The sequence below is a fragment of the Tachypleus tridentatus genome, chromosome 9 (assembly GCF_004210375.1).
Source record: "Tachypleus tridentatus isolate NWPU-2018 chromosome 9, ASM421037v1, whole genome shotgun sequence".
NCBI classification, from domain to species: Eukaryota; Metazoa; Arthropoda; class Merostomata; order Xiphosura; family Limulidae; genus Tachypleus; species Tachypleus tridentatus.
Window position 1 is genome coordinate 78457810 of NC_134833.1, and position 21728 is coordinate 78479537.

Consider the following 21728-nt stretch of genomic DNA (forward strand, 5'->3'; position numbering starts at 1 on the left):
TAATGGGTTTTCATGGATAACTTCCCTTCATTTATTTAATAAACTACTGACTAGGTAAACCTATGCTAGTGGGACATGCAGGAAAGACAAACTGTACTTCCTAAAGTTTTTAAAAACTTACAAAAAGGGGAAGCAAATTTTTTTAAATGTTAAGCTCTGACAGCTGTGGAGTGAAAAACAAACATTTAAGTACTTTATTACACTATATTACTATGACAATTGTACCAAGAATAGGGAGGGATGCTGAGGTAATGAAACCTCAGTTAATTGTGGACTACCGAATGTTTATGAGAGGGGTAGACCTGAATGATCAACAATTAAGATACTATTCTACTGGCTTTTTTTTTGTTGTTTTAAATTTTGTGCAAAGCTACAGAAGAGCTATCTGCATTAGTCATCTCTAATTTAGCAGTGAAAGACTAGAGGAAAGGCAACTAGTTATCACCACCCACCACCAACTCTCAGGTTAATTTAGATGGACTTTTAAATAAACTTTATACAAGTTTTAAAAAATCATGTTTTTCTATAAAGCAGCAACTTAGTTATTCAACAGTTTTGGCAAAATTATAATTTTCTTCCTTAAGCTATTTACAAACATTTATAAGATTTATGTACATAAGAAACTGCTCGTTCTACTGGTGAAAACTTAGTAAAAAAATATAGGTAGGACTAGAAAGAGGTTTTTAAAGAATGAAGTATATTTAGCCAAACTAGATTGGCTAAATATATCTCAGCAAATCAAAGGGGTAAGAAATTATTTTTCCTTCTAGCTTGTCATTATTACCAATTTGAATTTCTAATTTGTTAATCACGACACATGCATGACAAATAATAAACAGAGCACTAACACACTAGGAAGTGCTATAAGATATACAAAATGTAGTATTTAACTTTTATTTAAATTTCCTTTTAAATAAAAAAAATCAAAATGTACATATTTAAATTTGAAATATAACCCTCATTTTGACATCAATTCCTCTGACACAAGTATTAGTAAAGTTATTTCATAAAACTTAACTCTTTATAATATTGCAATATATGCACTTTTACCTACCACAGAAAAGGGTTACTAGAAATCTTGAATAGTTTGCCTAATTTAATATTGTATGTCCAGTTTAGGCCAATGTTTGAATGAATAGTTTTGTATGGATCATTCAATGTATTTACCATTAAGAAACCATACTGCTTAATTGGGAAAATCACAACAGTTTCTTTTATCAACTATTCAAATGAAAACACCTTAATTGTTTTTCAGACCTTTCATGCCTCTTTTTTTTTTGCTGACATCCATTTTCATTTCATAGGCCTTTTAACATTAAGTATTTTCAAAGTTTATTTGTATTCATCTAGAAAGTTTTTAATAGGCCTGCTTTTGGTTTAGTAGGGAAATTGTTCATTAAAAAGTTCTTGCATATTGGAATGTTTAATTTTTCCAGTGATTCTTTGTTGTCCAGTAATGAATTAGACAAGTATTCTTCTTGAAGTCTTGAACTTAAGATTTAGTTGTTCTTGACTGGATTTGTGATTTCATTGTATTAATGCTTTCCTGAAGAAAATCTTCAATCTATGTTTTGAATCTAACACAGAGATACAGAGGAATTACTGACAGCTGAATCTAGATTTTAAGTACAAAAACCATCTTTTACTGTTAAAAACTGTTTACTTGAAAATGATCCCGCTAGTAATCAAAACATCATACCTGTTTTTAAAAAAATGCCTCACTGTAAAAGTTGTAACTGATACCAAAAACATTTCATAGTTTATATCTTGCTTCCAAATAACTATTAATATGTTTGAATAATAATTCTATTGAGTTGTACTTCTAGTCTAAAAATAACTGTGAAGGAAACTGTAAGAAATATTTTTTCCCCACCATCTTATTTGAATATATTTCCATCCTCAAAAAATGGAACTACTGTAGCTTGATAGCTTATGAATATTACAGATATAAAAAAACTGTGCTTTATGTTTAAACTCAGAGTATTATTCAGGCATTTGTAGAAGTTCTTGTTCCCTAAAGAGAATTGGGGGTTTAGTATATTTTCTGAACCTTCAAGATTCCATGGAAATACGTCGTTGTCCAGAATGAATGTTGTTTTTGAACTGCAAAGTTTGGAAAAGTATAAATCAGTGTTGTAAAACATGCTTTAATCAAAGTAAGCACCATTTGCTTCAACACACTTGCCAATGTATAACAATGATGCTTATGCCCCTGCTGTAGAAATCAGAGTTTCTATGGTCAATGAACTCCCTACAAGCTTCTTCTGCAGCTGTCTGGTTTTGAAAGTATTTATTGTTCAAAAAGTTGTCAAAGTGCTTGAAAAATAAAAATCTGTAGGGTAAAGGTCTGGAGAATAAAGTGGATGAGACAGAATCTCAATTCCCTATTCATTCAATTTTTGGAGCATCATTTTTGACAGGTCTCGTAACACCAATTTTGTTGATTTTCTGTCAGCTCTTGCAAAACTCACTTATCCAACTTTTTCATCTTTCCAATCGCACTCAGGTGGTTGACTTGCTTGTGCCTAGCTTTTCTGCAAGATCATGTACTGTTGTACAAGGGTGTCTCAACAGCTTCCCTTAACATGTTTTCAACTAAGGATGGCTTCCTTCCACAATCTTCATGATCTTCAAGACTTTCATATCCATATCAAAACCTTTGGAACCAATGCTGAACTTTACATTCAGAACAAACTCATGGCCAAAAGCCTGGTTGATGTTCCATGTAGTTTCGGTATTTTTTCATCCAAGTCTGAAGTCATAGATGAGTATCAGATGAAAGTCCTTCTTGTCCATGCTGCCTTGGGGGTTGCAAAACTTACTCTGAGTACAGTTGAAATAGAAGACAATTAAGGCAACTTGTAAGTGACAAACATTAGATTAAACCAACCAACCAACCAAATATAAGTTACTCAATATTCAGCTTATAAATATTATTGTGAGAATTCCAACATTTATTTCAGGCCAACCTAGTATAAAAACTTTTGACTGAAAACTCTCTATGCTTCCTATTAAATACCAACAATTTGAAGATTTTAGTTTTACACATCATCGACAAAACGGGGGTGTATTATGTTACAATGTGCGAGAATAAAACTACATATCACTTTATAACTTAACAATAAAGAAATATTCAATCATTTTAAAATTAAATTAAATAACACTATTTTTATTATTCTGAAAAAAGCACCTTTAATGGCACTGTGAAGTAAATTTGATTTTTCAACAAACTGGATGGCCTGAACATTATCATAGGCTATCACATTTATTTAAAGTATCTGTATACCTGTTGAATTTAATTTTTAATCCCCAAAAAATGAAAGCTTCTAACATATCTTTCTTAATTATTATAAATACCTCAAGTCTGTTATCTAAAGTACAACTAAAATAGAGTGACTATCATGACTGTCATACTTAATTTCTATTATAATAATATAATGAAAGATAACACCTACTTAAAGCATTTCTATTAATCATATCATAAACTCTTCCAGGAGTTCCAACAACCACATGAACACCCATCTCAAGTTTTCGAAAGTCTTCACGAATATTTGTTCCTCCAATGCAGGCATGACACTGAGCATTCATGTAGTCTCCTAAGGCTATGAAAACTTTTCTGATCTGTAACATTAAAATGAGGTGAATCAGAATTGAAAAAGAAAAATCTGTGTTTTAGAAATATACTTCTTACAATCAATCTTCCCTTTATTTTTCAAGTTATGTCAGAATGAAGCCTCCATGTGCAACAGAGATTAAAGCAATATGTGCATGTGAGGCTACCAGGGAAGGGGGAATTTTAGGCCATCATCTCTATTGGATCATTAGGCTGCTTTGCAATGCTACCAGTTAGTAATCTGAGATTTAGACTTATCAAAGGCCAGGATCATCAACCCTTCATTACAGGTTGGGTGGAATGCACCCAGTTTCTAACCACAAATGTATCCATGAAAGTAATTATGCTATGATTTTTGATAATGTATGCATATGAAACTTTGTAGAATGGATGGCAACTACAAAGTTTCATCATGAATATTCTGCCTAAACAATCTATCAAAGAATGTATGCAAATGTTTACAAAACTTTTAACTGGTAAGCATTACAAAATTTAAAGGACACAAAATATCAGATTTTTAAATTATGTATTAAGATGTTTTATTTGAAGATTTTCTCATAAAATGTTTTCTTTCAGAATGTTGACTATGCAACATGTAGAGTAATTTAGAAAAAATACTGTTATGCATCAGAAAATTTTCAAATTTCACATGTGAAATCTTTATAATCTCAAGATATTTATCAAATGTTTAAGAAAAACTATTATTTTATCTGCTCTTTCACTATCAAAATCAGAATCTGTGTTTAATAGATACGACCAATCTTGTAAGCACCATAAAAGAATTAGAAAGTAAAAATAAATATCTATAAATTATAACTTGAAAACATAAATGTTGTAATATTATACATTTATATTATACCGACTTTTCAGCCACTGCTGGCTAACTTCACAGAAATTACAATAATGTGGCATATATAGGTGATTCTTACCATATCCAATAATATAAAGGTGACCTATCTTGGCTGTGTTTTAGTGGACCAGTATTGTATAAAATAAACACATTTCAGTTGTAATACATTGCATGTATTAATACACTATTACTACTCACAAACAAGTTTCTAAATTTATTTTTCTTAAAACACAGAACAGTAAATACAGAGGTAAAGCAGACAATTGTCTTTTCTAGTTCTATTTGCAGAGATGGTAATGATGGGATCAGCAAAGGTTACCAAGCTTTAAGATATTTTGCATGTGGAGGATGTGAAATGAAATTTTTTTTTAGATTTATATAAACATTTGAATAACCACAAAATCATAAGTTAATTTATCAATATCTCAGAATTCCATTATATTTTATCATGTTGAATAACTAAGCAGTAATTGTAACTAGAAAATTACAAAATCTTGAACAGGCTAAAGACTCAACTTGAACTTGACTCAACCAGCATGAAGGTTTGTCTCAAAACAGCCAACAAAAATCACTAAGGTTATTCTGAGCTATTCACATATATATAGAATTAGTGTATATACGGGATTGTTTCCAAAAACGGAAAAAGGTGAATGGGGCCCATTGTGTTTCATTCACTAAATATAGTGATAGCTCAGAAAATAGAAAAGATAAAGGTTTTTATTTTATATTCTATCTTTTAAATATCAGTAGAGTTCTTAATTCATACAGATCATTAGACTCTCTATTTTGACACCACATACATCTAATCTGAACCAGTGCTGCAATTCAACATACCACACAGCACACAAAAAGTGATGTTTAGGTGCATTTTTAATGATCCTACTAAGACCTACAAAACAAGTTCAAACATCTGGAACAAGATATGAACATGACTGTTACTTTTTATAAAAAACTTTTTTACTCTTTCATGAAAAATGTTTTTATAAAACATTTAATGGGTTAAGTATTTAATATAATTTGACTTAAGTGAATTATAAAGGTTGTAATGGGAAAAAAATTATAACAGCATTATTATGTAGCATATATTGGTACACCTAACTTCGATTACATACAGGCAGCACTGAGCATACATAATCAAACCTATGATAGGAGTAGGGTCACATTGTCTTCCCTTCAAGTTGAGTACATAAGAATGAGAAAATTTCCATAATGGTCAATTAAACAAGGCACAAATGCACAAATCCACAACCAACACCAGTCATCTAGGAACTAAACATCAAAGCAATGTCAGAAAGAGATGTGCAAATGTGGCAATTCACTTCAAATCAAAATAGACCAGTTACACACTGCTCACATATGCCTTAGGCCCTGAACCTCCCCCCTCAGGTAGATTGCTAGAAGGATATGATTTGCTCCATGCAACTTCATCCTTAGGACAGGATTGCACAGAAGATGAAGTGCACATATGACTAATCAAAATCTTGAGCAACCACAGAGCTAAAGCAAGTTGAGTCAGATCTAAGCAACATCAGCCTCTGAGACCTGTCACACAGAGATGAAGCTGATGAGGCAAAAACCTGTGACCAAAGTAAATGAAGAATTATTACAAACCTGTATGAAAATTTATGTTGATTGATTAAGCTCTAATTAAAACTGTTCACAAGAAACCAAAATCCAGTTATTGGAAGGACAAAGGATTTCAATCACAGTGGTTAATTGCAATATTGCAGGCCTACTCAAATCCATAGATTATAATATACTGACATATGCACAATAGCATCTCCTAAATAAGACTACACAGAAGCTGGAGCACATGGATATGCAATATCAACCTTCAAGATTTATTGCATGGAGGTGTAGCACACGCATAAAAAAAGTCTATGACATCTACACCAGTGGGACACAACTACCCTACTTTTTTACTGCATGGAAGTGCATTCAGGAGTTTGTTTCCTTTGACCACCACCCCAGTGGCTAGGCACATCAAAGGTAGAAAGTTTCAGTGTCCGCTAAAAGAAACTGGGAGAGAAACATGGTGGAGAGTCAAGAGTGATGACAACACCAGAATCAACATAAATCATGACCATGAAACCCCTATTTTGAAAAGCAAACCCTCCTGAATTAATCAATGGAAAGGATTGCAATGATAGGCATCAATCACCTTCACCTATGAAAGTCTACTGGATAGTATAGTCACAAATGGTCATGTGGAAGATGCAAAATATCCTGAAGAAAACCTATTAGCTATCTTTTGTAACACCCAATCTTGACAGTGCATGTTATTAAGCATGGGTATGCATCAATATAGGTTAAATCAGCCTTTGTCTGAAACATTCCATACAATCTTTGTCAAGCTAACCTGTGCAACATCATTTTCTAGATAGGACCACAAAGAGGCTGGAATGTAAGTATCACCAGCAGAATACCCTAAACAGCAAAGAAATCATGTATGAAGAGATAAACCTGAGGAGGATAATCATGCCAATATGGAGAAAATGAGGGAATGGTTATCTTTCAAAAACCTCTGAGAGAATCAAAAGAAAGCCTCAGAAAGAAAGTGCATGGATAAAAGGTACTATAGAAAAGATGTACAGATCAGACAAAATCAGGAAAACTAAGCATAGGATAAATGTATAGGATTATCAGGGTATTCCCTGTTGTGTCCATCAAGAGGAATCGAACCCCTGATTTTAGCATTTTAAATCCAAAGACTTAGCACTGTTCCCAAGTAACCAGTATGCAGAATGATCAGAAGTGGAACAGCACAACATAAATTTTCAAGATCAAGACCACTGCTCAGAAGTGGATCAACCAAGTCACTAGGTGGAAGATAATATACCCTATATACAGTTAGTAGTACACTGCAGATTTTTGGAATGGTTAGATAAGTAGCATACCTGGACAGGTAATATTCAGGACTAAATAGGATCCTAGACCTAAAAGGGATGACACTGCAAGCAAATGTAATAATTATAAAAAAAAACCTGCCAAGTCACAGTTGAATCAATGTTTGGAGAATGGCAACAGGCAGTATCCTGACAAGGAAGAAACAGCTGCCTGAAGAAGGTAGTGTAAGATTGATGTATGAGATGTCTTCTTCATGTCCAACTGAAGAATTTCTTCCCTCCTATAGACAACTGAGGTGAAATGCCAGGGAATAGGTAAGGTACCGCATCTGACACAACAGTACCTGGAACAAATTGTGGGAAGAATACAAGGAGGAATATGCCAGTCTAATCACCTTACTAACCAACTTGTAAAGGTGGGAGATAAGGTTGCAGTGAATGAAAAATTGAAATCAGGAACCATGGAAGGAGGCCACGCAAACAACATAACAATGAACAGTAGGGAAAGAATATGGAAGTCTATTCACAGACTGAAAATAAAGGTAGAAATAATCATTACTTAAGAATATCCCTCACAAGACTCTGTAGTTTTGAGCATGAAAGATTGATCCAGATAAAGGACAATATGTGTACTGCGACAGAGTAAATAAAATAATGGCAAAAACAGACCTACGATGCCTACAGGGTAAAAGGAATAGAAAATTAGTCGTAAAGGACAGATGATACAAAGAACATGAGAACAAAGTTTCAAGCAGAGGAAATGTGAGACAGTAGAAAACAATATTGACATTCCACTCTGGAAGAATCACCTGATGAGAAAATTGACAAATATGGAAAGAATACTATAAAATGAAGATTGTAGGAAATGAAAACATAACATAGTATCCAGAAAAATGGAAGGTGTTGGATAAGACTGTTTGATAACTTGCAACAAGAAATAGAAGCCCTATGGTTGAACAGCCAAGTACAAAAGTCCATAAGGAAATGAACAGTGGGCCAAGAAGGAGAATCCCCACTTAAAGACTAAAGGCAAAAGACCTTTCAATTATGTTGGTAAACTACAAAGAAGGAAAGGTGAACAGACCTGGCATAAAGGAAGTTGCACACACTGGCAATACAGATCTATTTGTAGGGAGATTGGATAAATGTCAGGTGTAAAGGGTTAGATGAAGGACAAGTGATGGAGTGGAATGGATGACAAATCACCCTGAGAAAGTGCCAGTGCCTATATGTATAAGGAAACTTACACCAAAAAAAAAAAGGTAACTTAGTGTTTAGGAAAGTAACAAAAGCATCTAGATGACAAGTACCCCTCTAAATGCAAAGCCACTAGAAAACAAGCCTGAAGATGAAGGGAACAGTCTGTGGGTTAAATAAGATAAGGTAAAAAAAAAAAGTGTTGAAAGTGCTCAGTACATGGCATGCAGTGTGACATACTTGCAGCATGTAGGCCCAATGAAGTATTTCCAATGTTTGATTACAGTCTTCTCAATGATGGCAAAAAGCCAGGATTAAAGGTTGGTCAATAGGCTCAACAGCATGCAGTGAGAGAGAAGCTTGAACAGCCTCAAACAGACTATGACTGGTAGCAGGATCTTGAGGTAATAGGAAAGATATTGGGACCAGAGTGGAAATGAAAAGATCAAAAGTGAAATTCCAGCACAGGTGAGCAAAATCAGACAAATGCTCCACTACTGATCTGGGAACTACCTAATAATCACCAGAACTGATGAAGGAAAGAAATAAGCATGGCAGCAAGCCAAATGACATGCTAACAGTCGTTTAGAGGAAGGAACAAGCAAAGGATGAGAGGATGCAGTATGGGAAACTGGTATAGTATAAGAGCAGACTGAGACAAATGAGTAACCAAATAAACATTTGAGTATTGCCTCATAGATTCCACATGCCTCCAAAAATTCAATATCTCCAGAAAAGGACCTATGGAGAAATGGAGCCATCCTCAGGTCACAAGAATATATGGAAAGTAAACGAACCTTAGACAAGATAGGACAGCATTCCTACCAAGGAGAACCAAACAGCAAAGAAACCTGGTGTGAAGAGATAAATCTGAAAAAGATAATTGAGCCATTTGGAGGAAATGACAGAATGGTTATCTTCAAAAATGCCAAAGGGGATCAAAAGAAAGCCTCAGAAAGAAAGTGTATGGATGAAAGGTACTATAGGAAAGATGTACAGATAAGATAAAGCCAGGAAAATTAGGCACAGGATAAACATATAGGATTATCAGGGTATACTCTCCACACAGGCAAAAGTGACTCTCTATTTTTGGAGTTCAGAAAATGATGATCAGCTTGATGATAAGCTAATACATGGCAATCAGAAGCTTGTGGTGAACAAAACATGATGTCACCAATCCTCAACATGTACCCCGATATCAGGAGGAGAAGGAAAAATAAGTTAATTGGATGATGAGGTTTCATGCAATAAGGTAGAGGCAGAATCCTATAAAATGGGGGGACAGAAAACTTAAACCTGAGAAACCATGTCCAAAAATGAGAAGGAAGGCCTTGCAGATTCCTCAGGAGAAGCATAGCAGCAGATTGTACAGATAGTAGAATGTGGAAAAAGGCTGTCAAAATCCTTCTACTGATGAACAAGTTTGACAGATAAAGGAGGAACACAAGTTCTGCCAGGATAAGAGGGTTCCCAATAAGATCAATCTCCTGATAAATGATAGTTTTAAAATCCTCAGTCAAGGCTCGCTAACCTGAAGCCCGTGCAACATCACTTAAAATAACAGGAATAGTAGCTTAAGATGTAACAAACTTCTGAATTCATAGTTAGCTATGAAGAAATGTAAAATTTAGGAAAGTGAAGTATGATAAACCAAGGTAAGTCGATTTGGCCAAATATTACAATGAAAAATAGTAGAAAAAGTAATAGAAACTATAAAGACCTGCTTTGCAAAAAGGAAAAAATATATTATAAATCAGTACAATTTCAAAACAACTGCATGATATAACCACCTAAAAGTAGTAGTAGTAGTTAGGTAGCATCAAATAGAGAACGTTAGAAGCATCATGAGGATATGTTTCAAGATGATTTACAAGCAAAGAAGCAGTGAACAACACTGATCACAAGGCAAATTGGAGTTTAAAGGCTTATGGGTCATTCCATCTCAAATCATCCAAGGGGCTGCAGGTGACCCCCCACAGAATGCCTTGAAAAAATTCACATGTGCTCATCTACTCATATAATGAAAACTTGCCAAAGATTAGATTAATATCTCTAATAGTTTATGATTTACAGCCCTGTAAAATTTAATTAATTTTTTGTTATTTTTGGCAAATTCATTTTCAGACAACTTTGGATGCTTAAAGCTGCAAGAGTAATGGCAGTAGAAGGCTGAAATTTGCTACACTGACTGAATTAATCTCACAGAATTCAAAAATGGTCTCAAACCACATGTCCATATTCTCTTAGGATTTGCATAGCAAGGCTGTAAAATTACCTGAAAACCCAAAATCGTAAAAAAAACATTGGTTTATGTAATAAGCCATAGCTCTAAGACTTAACATGATACAAAGCTGAATTTTTTTCAAATTTCCTATAACATATCTAAATTTCTGAAATTTGCGTATGATTATGTTGAGATCACTTTGACTTAGAACATAGTATCTACAAATAAAATCAAGATGGTCTTCAACCAAGCACTACTGCCTTGCACAGTAGGTGCACCTAGACAAAGAATATGTTGGAAAGGAATCCAGCTTTCATCTTTACATGACCTTGCAGGCCATGAAAATCGTTCGTTTCTTGATTTATTCATAAATGACACCAACACATCGGAATGTTCATCTGATTCATCTTTTATGTTTCCCACATACCATTCATAATCGTATATGCATGCCACATATTTCCCTGGCTGATAATTATCATTGCTATTATTAGACCCTATTTGAGCTGCTGTAGCATCACTTTCATTGCTACTACCAACAATTACAACTGTGTACACATCATCATCTGATAGCCTTCTCATATACAATTTGTTGGTAGAATAGGGAATAAAGCTACGACGTGACCTAATACCTGCCACAGTTTTGCATTTTTCAAAGTGCTCAAGCAGATCAAACGTTACACAAATCTGCAGGACTGATTCCTGATTGACAAGAAAGAACCGAATGCCCTGAATGTGGTTCTTTGCTCAATGGTACATATCAAAGACATTTAACATTTGATTATTTATAGGCAATTGAAGGCTTGCACGAGCCACCAGCCTCTTCACCGTATTCCCAACTCCATTGCATGGTCTTTTCCCATGACTGGTGGCAAAAAAATGCCATTGAGCAGACAACTGATAATCTTTAAAATAGATTGTAAGATGTTTAAAATTCTTGTATTGCAAAGCTGCACCATCGCTGAAATAAATGATCTTTTCTGTGTTTGGATATTTCTGTTTAACATGGCTAAGTATGGATGTATCTGCACACTAACACACTTGAAGTTTTTTTTCAAGTAAAAAGCGTATGATCAGATGATAATTTAAAAAATTATAACTCAAAAAGTAGGTTGAACACCATCTTGATTTTTTTTTTTTTTGCAGATCATATTCAGACATCAGAATATATGGTTAAAATCTGAAAAGGCTGAATAACTGGTGACATGGTCAAACTGTGGCCTGAGGTAGGGCTATTTTTTAGCTAAATCATAAAAAATTGCATGCAACTAAAGTTTTTTACAGGAGACCTAATAGACTTTTAATTACAACAATTGCTGATTTATCAAATGATATGTTATAGGAAATTTGAAAAAAAATTCAGCTTTGTATCATATTAAGTCTGAGAGCTATGGCTTATTACATAAACCAATGTTTTTTTTACGATTTTGGGTTTTCAGGTGATTTTACAGCCTCGCTATGCAAATATGAAGAGAAATAAATTTGGTTTGAGACCATTTTTGAATTCTGTGAGATTAATTCAGTCAGTGTAGCAAATTTCAGCCTTCTACCACCATTACTCTTGCAGCTTTAAGCATCCAAATTTGCCCAAAAATGAATTTGCTAAAAATAACAAAAAATTAATTAAATTTTACAGGGCTGTAAATCAGAAACTATTAGAGATATTGATCTAATCTTTGGCAAGTTTTCATTATATGGGTAGATGAGCACATATGAATTTTTCCAAGGCATTTTGAGGGGGTAACCTGGAAATTTTTCCCAAATCTGGATGATTTGACATGGAATGACCCTTATGGCATGCAAAAACAACATTTTTGCATATAAAAGACATAACTGAACAAGAATAGCTATTACATGAAAGGAAGTAAAGTACTACACATTGCAATGTTTAGCAACAAAATATTTACTATTTAATTTGACTACAAGTTCAAATACTGTTTTCATATAAGCAGAAGACAAACTAGGACACCATAGTTAAGAGAAAACCTAAAATGTGCTTTGAAATGATGTTACAAAAGTAAATAATATCAGATAATTAGACATTCAGAAATATGTCATTGTCATGTCTCACTTTTCTTCAAGTTGACAATCTAAACTGTTATTGTCACACTATCCAATTACAAGATGGCTATTTAACTATAACAAGGTAATTTTATTGGAAGGTATACATCATGATTCCTGAATACAGCTGCTTTTAAAGATTTACTTTTTAATCTGGTATAGAAATTGCACTTCACATATCAATATCAAATTAAAACATTAGTTTGTATGAAAAATATCAAAGTATGACAATCCTGTAATGGTTCAGTGGTGTGTAAACTTGCCTGCTGGGCCAGCTCTCGAGTAGGCGCAAGGATCAAAGCTTGACATTCCTGAAATGTAATGACAATCTGTTGAAGTATAGCAACAGCAAAAGTTGCTGTTTTTCCAGTGCCAGACTGTGCTTGAGCTATGACATCAAAACCTACAAAAATAAATTAAATTGTAAAAAAAAAAAAAAATTATTTTGACTATATTAAATAAAGACTAAAATACAAGAATATATCACAAGCCAATTTTGTATGTTCGATAAATTATTAAATTTGATAATTCACACACTATATTTTGTTGTAAACATCAACATAAAATTGTAAAAAGACTTTTGATTTTGTGAAAAAGGGTAATAACTTTTCTTCACATCAGTTCATTTTAAACATTATATATTGAGATTTCCCCAATAATAGAAATTGGGACTGAAAAACAACAACACAAAAAACAAGGATAAAGTTTAACAGGAAAATTATTCACATACAAATTTTAAGGCCTAATTTTTTTTTACAAATGTGTGATGTGAATGCCAAATTCCAAAATGATTATGATGTACTGTAATGCCATAACAAGCTTTAGATTGCTCAGTGTTGGCTTACTACTATTAGTAATGATTGACACTATAGAAAAGAAATTCACAAGACATAGAAAATTAAAAGTCTATGTAAAAACAACAGATATACTTATGAAGACCTTGACTTAAAAAAGGGGTGTGGTGGGGGTGGGAAATTGAGGTACACCAAACAAAGATAATTCATTAAATAAAATATGTGGAAATTCTTTCATTAATTCAGTGCTACAATCTGAATAAAATAACATCATACAAAGGAAGTTAAAATTAATTATAAATTGGAAAAGTTACTTTCCAGTAAAGAAGTTCAAGTACAAATTCTTTCAAGCATAAAACAGTTTTTACAGACACTAATAAATAGCACAATAAATTAATCAATTTTAATTATGAGCTAAAAATACTCAATCATGTGTGGCAAACCAAACTATTATGAGTGGAAAGAAATTACACTTCACCAATGTGATTCACCACACAGCAGAACTGCTGTTATCATGAAATTTGCCTGTATAAATAGCATCTCAAGCCATTACAGCTGAAATAAAAAACCTCTGATATAGAAAGAAAAATCTCATCAGCTATGAATACAGTAGATATATAGTTGGAAACTTATAATGTAGTTCTTTAGTTTCACTCAAAAGGTCTCACTAATAATGCTTATAAGTGGTTTCATTAAAAAAAACGTGCTGCTATGCTTCACAACAAGCAGAAATGACATTGCTTGCATGGTGACAATTTTATAAGGTTCTTTTTTCTCCCTTAACACTGCCCATTAAGCATCCATAAAGGTTTTCTTGCTTTACTGGAGAAAATTCAAACTTACATAATACTAATGGGCAAGACAAATTATGTAGCCTTATGTCAAAAATAATCTTGGTAACAATTTGAGCAAGTAACAAGACACTCAACACAAGAGCTGTGTTATGTGTGTGTTGTGTGTGTGTGTGTGTGTGTATATATATATACACACACACATATAAATTAATTTCAACACATTTCATGATACAGAATGTTCATAAGCACATGCACAGAGACCTAACTGCAATAACACCATGTTCACAGTTGAGCATAAATGAGTTTTATTTCCTTGTAAAAAACTGCATTTACAAACAGCGTAACAAGGTTTTGATCAAAGATACACAAATAATAATTATGTAGGCTTCCCAACTGATTTTATTATTGATGTTGCTTTTAGTGTGTAATAATAAGTAAAAAAAAAGAAAACTTTGACATTTCTCCATTTCTTTATGAACATCAGTATTATTCATCAAATACCATCCATTAATATTTGTACGTGTTTTGAAAAATGTTATTTTAAAAAGAAGTAAATCAACTCTATTGATTGATGAAGGTATATAGCTGAAATTAGTAGGGTTTTTTAAAACATTATATTGTTGATGTGTTTACAATGATAAAGTTTATTAATTTTATGTAAAAATGTTTTACATTTATTTTTTATCATTAAAAATTCAGAAGTTTTATTATAGCAGTCTTATTAAAATTTGTAAAAGAGAAACCTGTGGAACACTGTTAATGGCATTATTTTCAGATTTGTACAGGTATTGTACTACCATGCATGAATGAAACAGAGAGAAAACAAATATACTTCTAAATTACTGTATCTGAAAAAAAAAACTTCCAATAGTTTTTTGCTTATTTGTGTCATGAACTTTTAAGGCAGTTTTAAATATAATTATATGTTTTTAAACAATTTCAAGCCATGAAAAAAAAATCAGTATTTCCCACTTCTGTACAGCTGCAAAGGATTTTATGTGAACAAAACAACCTTTTTCCTTTATTTTAAATTTTCCTGCCTATCCAAAGAACAACTTTTTACTAATAACATGCCATCCCTTGTGAATATACAATATATTTCTTAATTTTCAAGCAATTTCCTTAATTTTGTACAACCTTTCTTTTGAAACTTGATACAGTGCCACATAGAGGTTTGATCATTTATTGATAACAGTTTTTGAAAGCAGCTATAAATAAAGTTAGATACAATTGGATGTAGCAAAAGATAAATATGTTTCATAAATTTAAGATACACTTCCAATAGAATTTTACCTCCCCTCACCATAAGAGCTTTCCTCATTGGGCGTTGCCTTCTATATTTATGTGCCATTAACTTTGAAATTCCCATTTACCCTACATTTCAATTTGGTTCAGCTGTGTTGTGAGACTTAGTATCAGGAAAATGGGGATAGCAAGACCATAGGCCTCGATGCACCATTGTCTGCCCAAATCATGCATGTTTTAATTTTTGTCAAATAGTAACAGTTTTAATTAATAAAAATAATCTTTAATATTTATAAAAAAACTATAACAGATGGTTTGCACATATAAATATAATATATATATGTATATAAGATACAACAAAGACAATTAGTTTCAGAGAAGAATTTTGCTAGAAGTTTTAATTTCCCAGAAGGTAAAAAAAGGAACTAGGTACTATTTCTTTCTTGAAATTTAGTGCTGAACTTTAAACCTTACCTTTTATACAAGGAACAATTGCTCGCTGCTGAATAGCTGAAGGTTTTTCAAAACCATAAGCATATATACCCCGCAGAAGCTCTTCTCGGAGGTTCATGTCATCAAAGTTGTCAATGACTTGCTCCCAGTTACTCTAGAAATAATACTTTTATCAATAACCACAATCAGTTTCATTCAGAAATCATAATACCAAACTGTTATAAAAATAGTTGACTTTCATGTACTCTACAAATGACAATAGTGGTGTTCATTACATATTATGTTGTTACTGTTGTTTGTTATCAGTAAACCAGCTTTTAAAATATATTTTGTCTTGTTCTATACAATTTTTATTCTTTGCTTTTATTTTGTGTAAGTTTGGCAGATAGTTAATACTGTTGAAGTTTTTAATGCTTATTTAAAAACTAAAGTCTAAATGGTAGTTTATACAAAAGTTAAGAAAAACATTTAAACAACTGGTGTGTGCATGTGTTTGAAAGTTTGACTGTCAGTATGAATTCAAGTTAAGTAATTATGAATTCCCTTTTAATATTTTTGTACTATAATGTTAATGGGTTAGCAATCAACTGCCTAGCTAGTTTTGTGTGCACTCTCTGCCAGCATTTTTTCCCTGAAGGAACTTGATAGCCAGAATAAATCTAACTACAGCCTATTTCAGTTTCTGTTTACCTTATGAAAGTTATAAAATCATTTCTGATGCTCTCAAGCAAATAAGAAGTAAAGAAAGTATAATGCACAATGTAAGACCATAAATTTCCATCATAATGTTAGTAATATGAACTTAATATTCATTCTCTTCTTACCCACATATAAAAAATATTACTGTAATATCATTTACCATGCTAATAGCAACACAAGCAGAATAACAACTTAAAATTTATAACTAGATTTTCCAAATTCAAAAGTACCATCAGGAATAGAGAATAAAGCTATAATACTTATACAAAATGTATCAAAAAATATTCCTACTGCAAATAAAGCCAAAACTAATAATCTAAATTCATACAATTGTTACCTGTTCATACCGTTATTTCTGCTTAACATAGCTGTTTGAAAAGAAATCAGAAAATGCAGTCCTTTTCATCTGATGCATAGGTACAAGTGCAAATCGAATTACTTGCTATTTGCTGCACATATGAAAGGTCATATTAGGTTACATTAGTTTCAAGTACTCCTGAGGAAAGTAGAAATGTATTATGTATGAAAATTCATTTCGAAGTATAAAAGTAATCTTTAATTTGCTTTATCATTCTTGAAACACAGAGATAAAAGACAATACATTCAAAATAAAAAATTTTCAACCTTTAATTTTAATTTTCAAATACAAAATTAAATCTACATTACACTTTTCTTTCTAGAATGACTATAAACTGCAACAGTTGGTCGGTTTGGTGTTCTATGGTGTAAAGCAACTAGACTATCTGTGCTAAACATCCAGTAAAAAGTTAAAAGTAGTAAAATGCATAAAAAGGAATCACGGTAAAACAAAACAAAGTTTAATTTTTGAATTAAAAACAAATATCAATAAATCCAATTTTACATCTAGTCTACAGCAGTAAGAGAAAAACCACAGTAACACAAATTCTGAAGGACTTTCTGTAACATAATTTCAATTATCATAACTCACCAGAATGACTAACAAGTAAGTTCAAACATCAGTGTTAGTCACCTGGAGTTGGAGTTTCCAGTCCTGGTTTCAAGTTATTTAACATCACAGCTGTTTTCAGATAGTAAAGTAATACAAGTTTTAAAAGACTTTCTGTAACAAAATTTAAATTATTATAACTTGCCAGGATGAACAACCACTTAGGGCAAGAACGAAAGTATGATGGGTGAGAGCCATTGCAATTGATGCAATGAGGGTCTGTTTCACACTCATAGGCATCATGGTCCTTGCCTATGCAAAGAGCACACGCCAAGAAACCACGACATGATGTCTTTGAGTGAATGAACCCCTGACACCAGAAACATAGGAGAGGGTTTGGAATATATGACTATACCTTGCAATTAAGATAATCTGCCTTGATGGTGGCAAGTGGACACAGTGATGTAAATGTTAAAATGAAGACACTGGTCAGCATCATAAATCCATCTTTGTGAATGGAGATATGCCTCACTGCAGAAACTCCTTCACTAGAGAAACCAGTTATAATCTCCAACTCAGAGATGTTCTTCAAATCCCTCTCAATAATAACTCCTTGTGACAAATTCAAAATAGCATGGGGCGTAACATTGATGGGTATATCCCCAATCACCTTTGAATGTAAGATTAGATTAGATGTAGATGTTTCCATCAATATGTCACTAGAGCAAACCTCTTTGACTGACTTTGGAGAGCCAGCAAATTCCTCTAGTCCCTTCTAAATAACAAAGGGAGACACCTGCCCTAAAGGTTTGTCTGAAAGAGAATGTAATATTAGAAAATGAGGTATGGGTGTTACTGATGTTAAAGACTGCTGCTCAGAATCTTCAAGATGTGGTCGTTTACCTATGGACTATTTTTTCACTATTTAAGTTTTTATTTGAAGGATCCATAATAGAAAAAAAAAGCAATATTTCAGCACCCACTGACCCCATCCACCATGGAGCCCTACTAGGGGATGCACTACAATGCCAAACAAGAACTCTGCAGCAGCGACAGGGTTTTGTGAGCACGATACCCAAACACTAGCAACAGATACAATGTCCACAACACCTGTTGAGAACATCCAACACTGATACTTGGTTGACCTTAGCCCAAGTCAATTGACCCTAAGGGGCCACCCCAAGGCCACCCATCTAAGGGAATTCAAAGCCAAAGTGGTGTGTTAGGGCTGAGCCCCTCAACCATCAGGATCCTCTCCTCCCCTTCACAGGTCACCATGCATGGCAAACATGTGGGTGGATGTTTAGATCCCAGAGGAGGTAAACTGAAAGAACAGAACCTTCCCTGGGAGATCCCCTCACCACACACAGAAATCCACACAGAGGGGAACTGTAACAGGAAACAACAGTTCATCTTAAATAGCTCAAAGCTTGTAAACCATATACATTTGTTCAAATTTGAATTTTATTATTTTCATTGCCATTTAACCCATGCCTAACTAATAAACCAATACAATTTGTAAATTACCTGGATAATGAAGTCATTGTGTTGAATTACATAATGCACAAGGTGCTTGAAAGCATATCCTGTGAAGAAACATTATTCTTTTTCATTATGTTAACTAATCTGACCTTTTTGAAGCCAAGTTTATTCATACATAATGATAAAGTATTTTAATTAAATTTATAAAGTAAGTCTCTAAAAGATCATCACATGCACACTTTAACCTATTTGTTGCAAGAGTGTTAAACCAAGAAAAGTTGTCAACAAAGCTAGTTTTCAAGTAAAGAATTAACAGATGCAGTATGAAAGAATCTTGTAGCAAGTAAAACTGCTTTAATTTTAAGTAACACTTTCCCAAGATTCTGTGTAACTCCCAGGTTTGTACTTGTTCTTATGTACTTCTTACATGGTCCCATATACTTTTTTTAAAAGCTATTACCTAAAAACAAAAGCACACACAATATATAGCTCTATACATTTCACGTACAAACCCTTAACATCTGATTTTCTTGAAGTACTTTGTTCAGCCTATTTAACAAGTAAAAGAAAAACGCATCTTTATGCTTTAATAAGCCTATACAATTTGCATAAAAAATAAGAGAAAATAGTCATGTAATTATTTGTTTATTACAACTACACCTCATGATTTTCTTTACTAAATTAATCTTGTGCCAAATTTCACTTTTTGAAATAATAATTCAAAATTAGTAAAGTTACTTTTATCATAAAATACTACTGCTGCACTTTGTAAACAATTTAACTTAACTAACACTGACAGAATTCTTAGATTGATTACTACTTAAAGTGAAATATTAACTGAAGCACTGTATTACCAGTGTTGGCTTTGATTTGGTAAACAACACTAATTTTAAACAACAAATAAAAAAATTTCTCTATTACTCAGTTTTTATGCTAAATTACTTTTACCTATTCACCAGTCAAAACATAAAAAGGAAAAAAAACTCAGAATGCTTAATGTTTGAGTAATCACTACCAACTAGTTTAATTTTTAAACTTTTGTTAATATAACCTTTCTTGATTCTAATTCTACTATACAGTACAATTAACACTTCAAAAGAACAATATCGATTTAACCAATTAAACAAATTATTACTTCAATAACACCATCAGGTTCCATGCCTGGAGGACCATCATATTCTTGTTCCACTTTACCTTCTGACCTATTTCTGAAAAGAAAAACACATCAAGGCATTTCGTTTAATAAGTAAAAACATTTTTATAATACCCAAATTGATATACTTCAAAAGCAGTTTTATTTATTAATAGGGATCAAAAGGTTCAAGGACTGAAATGTTAAGCAAAAAATAATTCTAAATAATTCACCCTTTAAAAAAGCAAACAAAATAAAAGGCAATTTCAGCAACAGATGCAATGGCAGAAAAAGTAACTTAATTTAATTACAGAAAAAAATCATTATCGTCATTCATCAAAATCATACTACTTACAGATACTGCATAACAGCAATGTGAATAAAATATTAATGTTCAAATTTTTAATGGCATCAAAAAACATAGAATACTAAATTTTGTTTCCAACAAAGGGAACAAAAAAAATCAAAATGTTATTTTGCCGCAGGCCACAGCAGCCCCTGTTGTGCCAAATCAAATGGCTGAAGAAATATTTCTTGCAGTGCTTCAAGATGGGTATCTCAAATAATCTAGTTACCAATTAGAATTGATTGATTTAGTGTTTTATGGCACAAAGCAGCTAGGCTATCTGTGGCAAACATCCAGTAAAAAGGTAAAAATAAAGTAAATGTAGTAAAATACATAAAAGGAAATGAAGGTAAAACAAAACATTGAAAAACAGAAAAAGCATAAAACCAATGTTGACACCTAGTCTACAATGTTAACAGAGAAAGCAGAGTAAGAGAAGTTATAAAGGACTTTCTCTAGCAAAATGGTAATGGAACATAGCCTACCACGAAGATTAATACGTAAGTACAAGAACCACTGTCTGTCACCTGAAGTTGGTCTTTCCAGTCCTGGTTCTGGGTTATGTGTAATTATGGCCAGTACCAAAAGGTAAAGTAAGAAAAGTGTTAAAAGACATGCAGCAAAATTGTAATAATAACTCGCCAGGATGACTAACGGGTAGTTCAAACAGCAGCATTAGTCACCTGAAGTTGGCCTTTCCAGTCCTGGTGTCGAGTCATTTAATGTTCTGGCCATTTCACAATGTCAAACTGAACTAGAGAGATAGAGACTCTGGAAAGGGAACCACAATTAAAAAGGTGTAATGAATAAATATCAAACTTAAATGAGGTTAAAAAGATTAATGGCCATTAAAAAACTAAAAACTTTATCAAGGTGGACAGTGTCACCATTACCAATAACACTGTCCAATGTTACAGACAAACCCTGGGACAGAACATGTTTAAAATAGTGCCGTCGTTGAGAGTTGTAACGATGACAAGAAAGTAAAATGTGGCTTACAGTGATTTGAGTGTTACACAAATTACACACTGATGTATCAGTTCCAGATAAAAGAAAACAATGAGTTAAAAAACTGTGACCAATGCGTA

The 21728-nt window shown here is 32.9% G+C and overlaps 1 protein-coding gene across 9 annotated transcripts in view; it reads right to left on the reverse strand.

Annotated features, from left to right (window-relative positions):
* The window catches only part of LOC143225558 (eukaryotic initiation factor 4A-II-like), a 57176-nt gene that overhangs the window by 24679 nt on the left and 10769 nt on the right, over nt 1-21728 (reverse strand). For 5 of the 9 annotated variants that reach the window (XM_076455229.1, XM_076455232.1, XM_076455233.1 and 2 more), the window contains exons 2-5: nt 20298-20370; nt 16096-16228; nt 13052-13191; nt 3456-3621 (exon numbers count right to left, since the gene is read on the reverse strand). In XM_076455229.1, coding sequence (XP_076311344.1) covers nt 3456-3621; nt 13052-13191; nt 16096-16228; nt 20298-20370 — 512 coding nt within the window. Of the gene's footprint in view, nt 1-3455; nt 3622-13051; nt 13192-16095; nt 16229-17110; nt 17270-20297; nt 20371-21728 lie in introns of those variants that run through there. The other 4 variants (XM_076455235.1, XM_076455234.1, XM_076455236.1 and 1 more) reach the window with 4 other exon arrangements.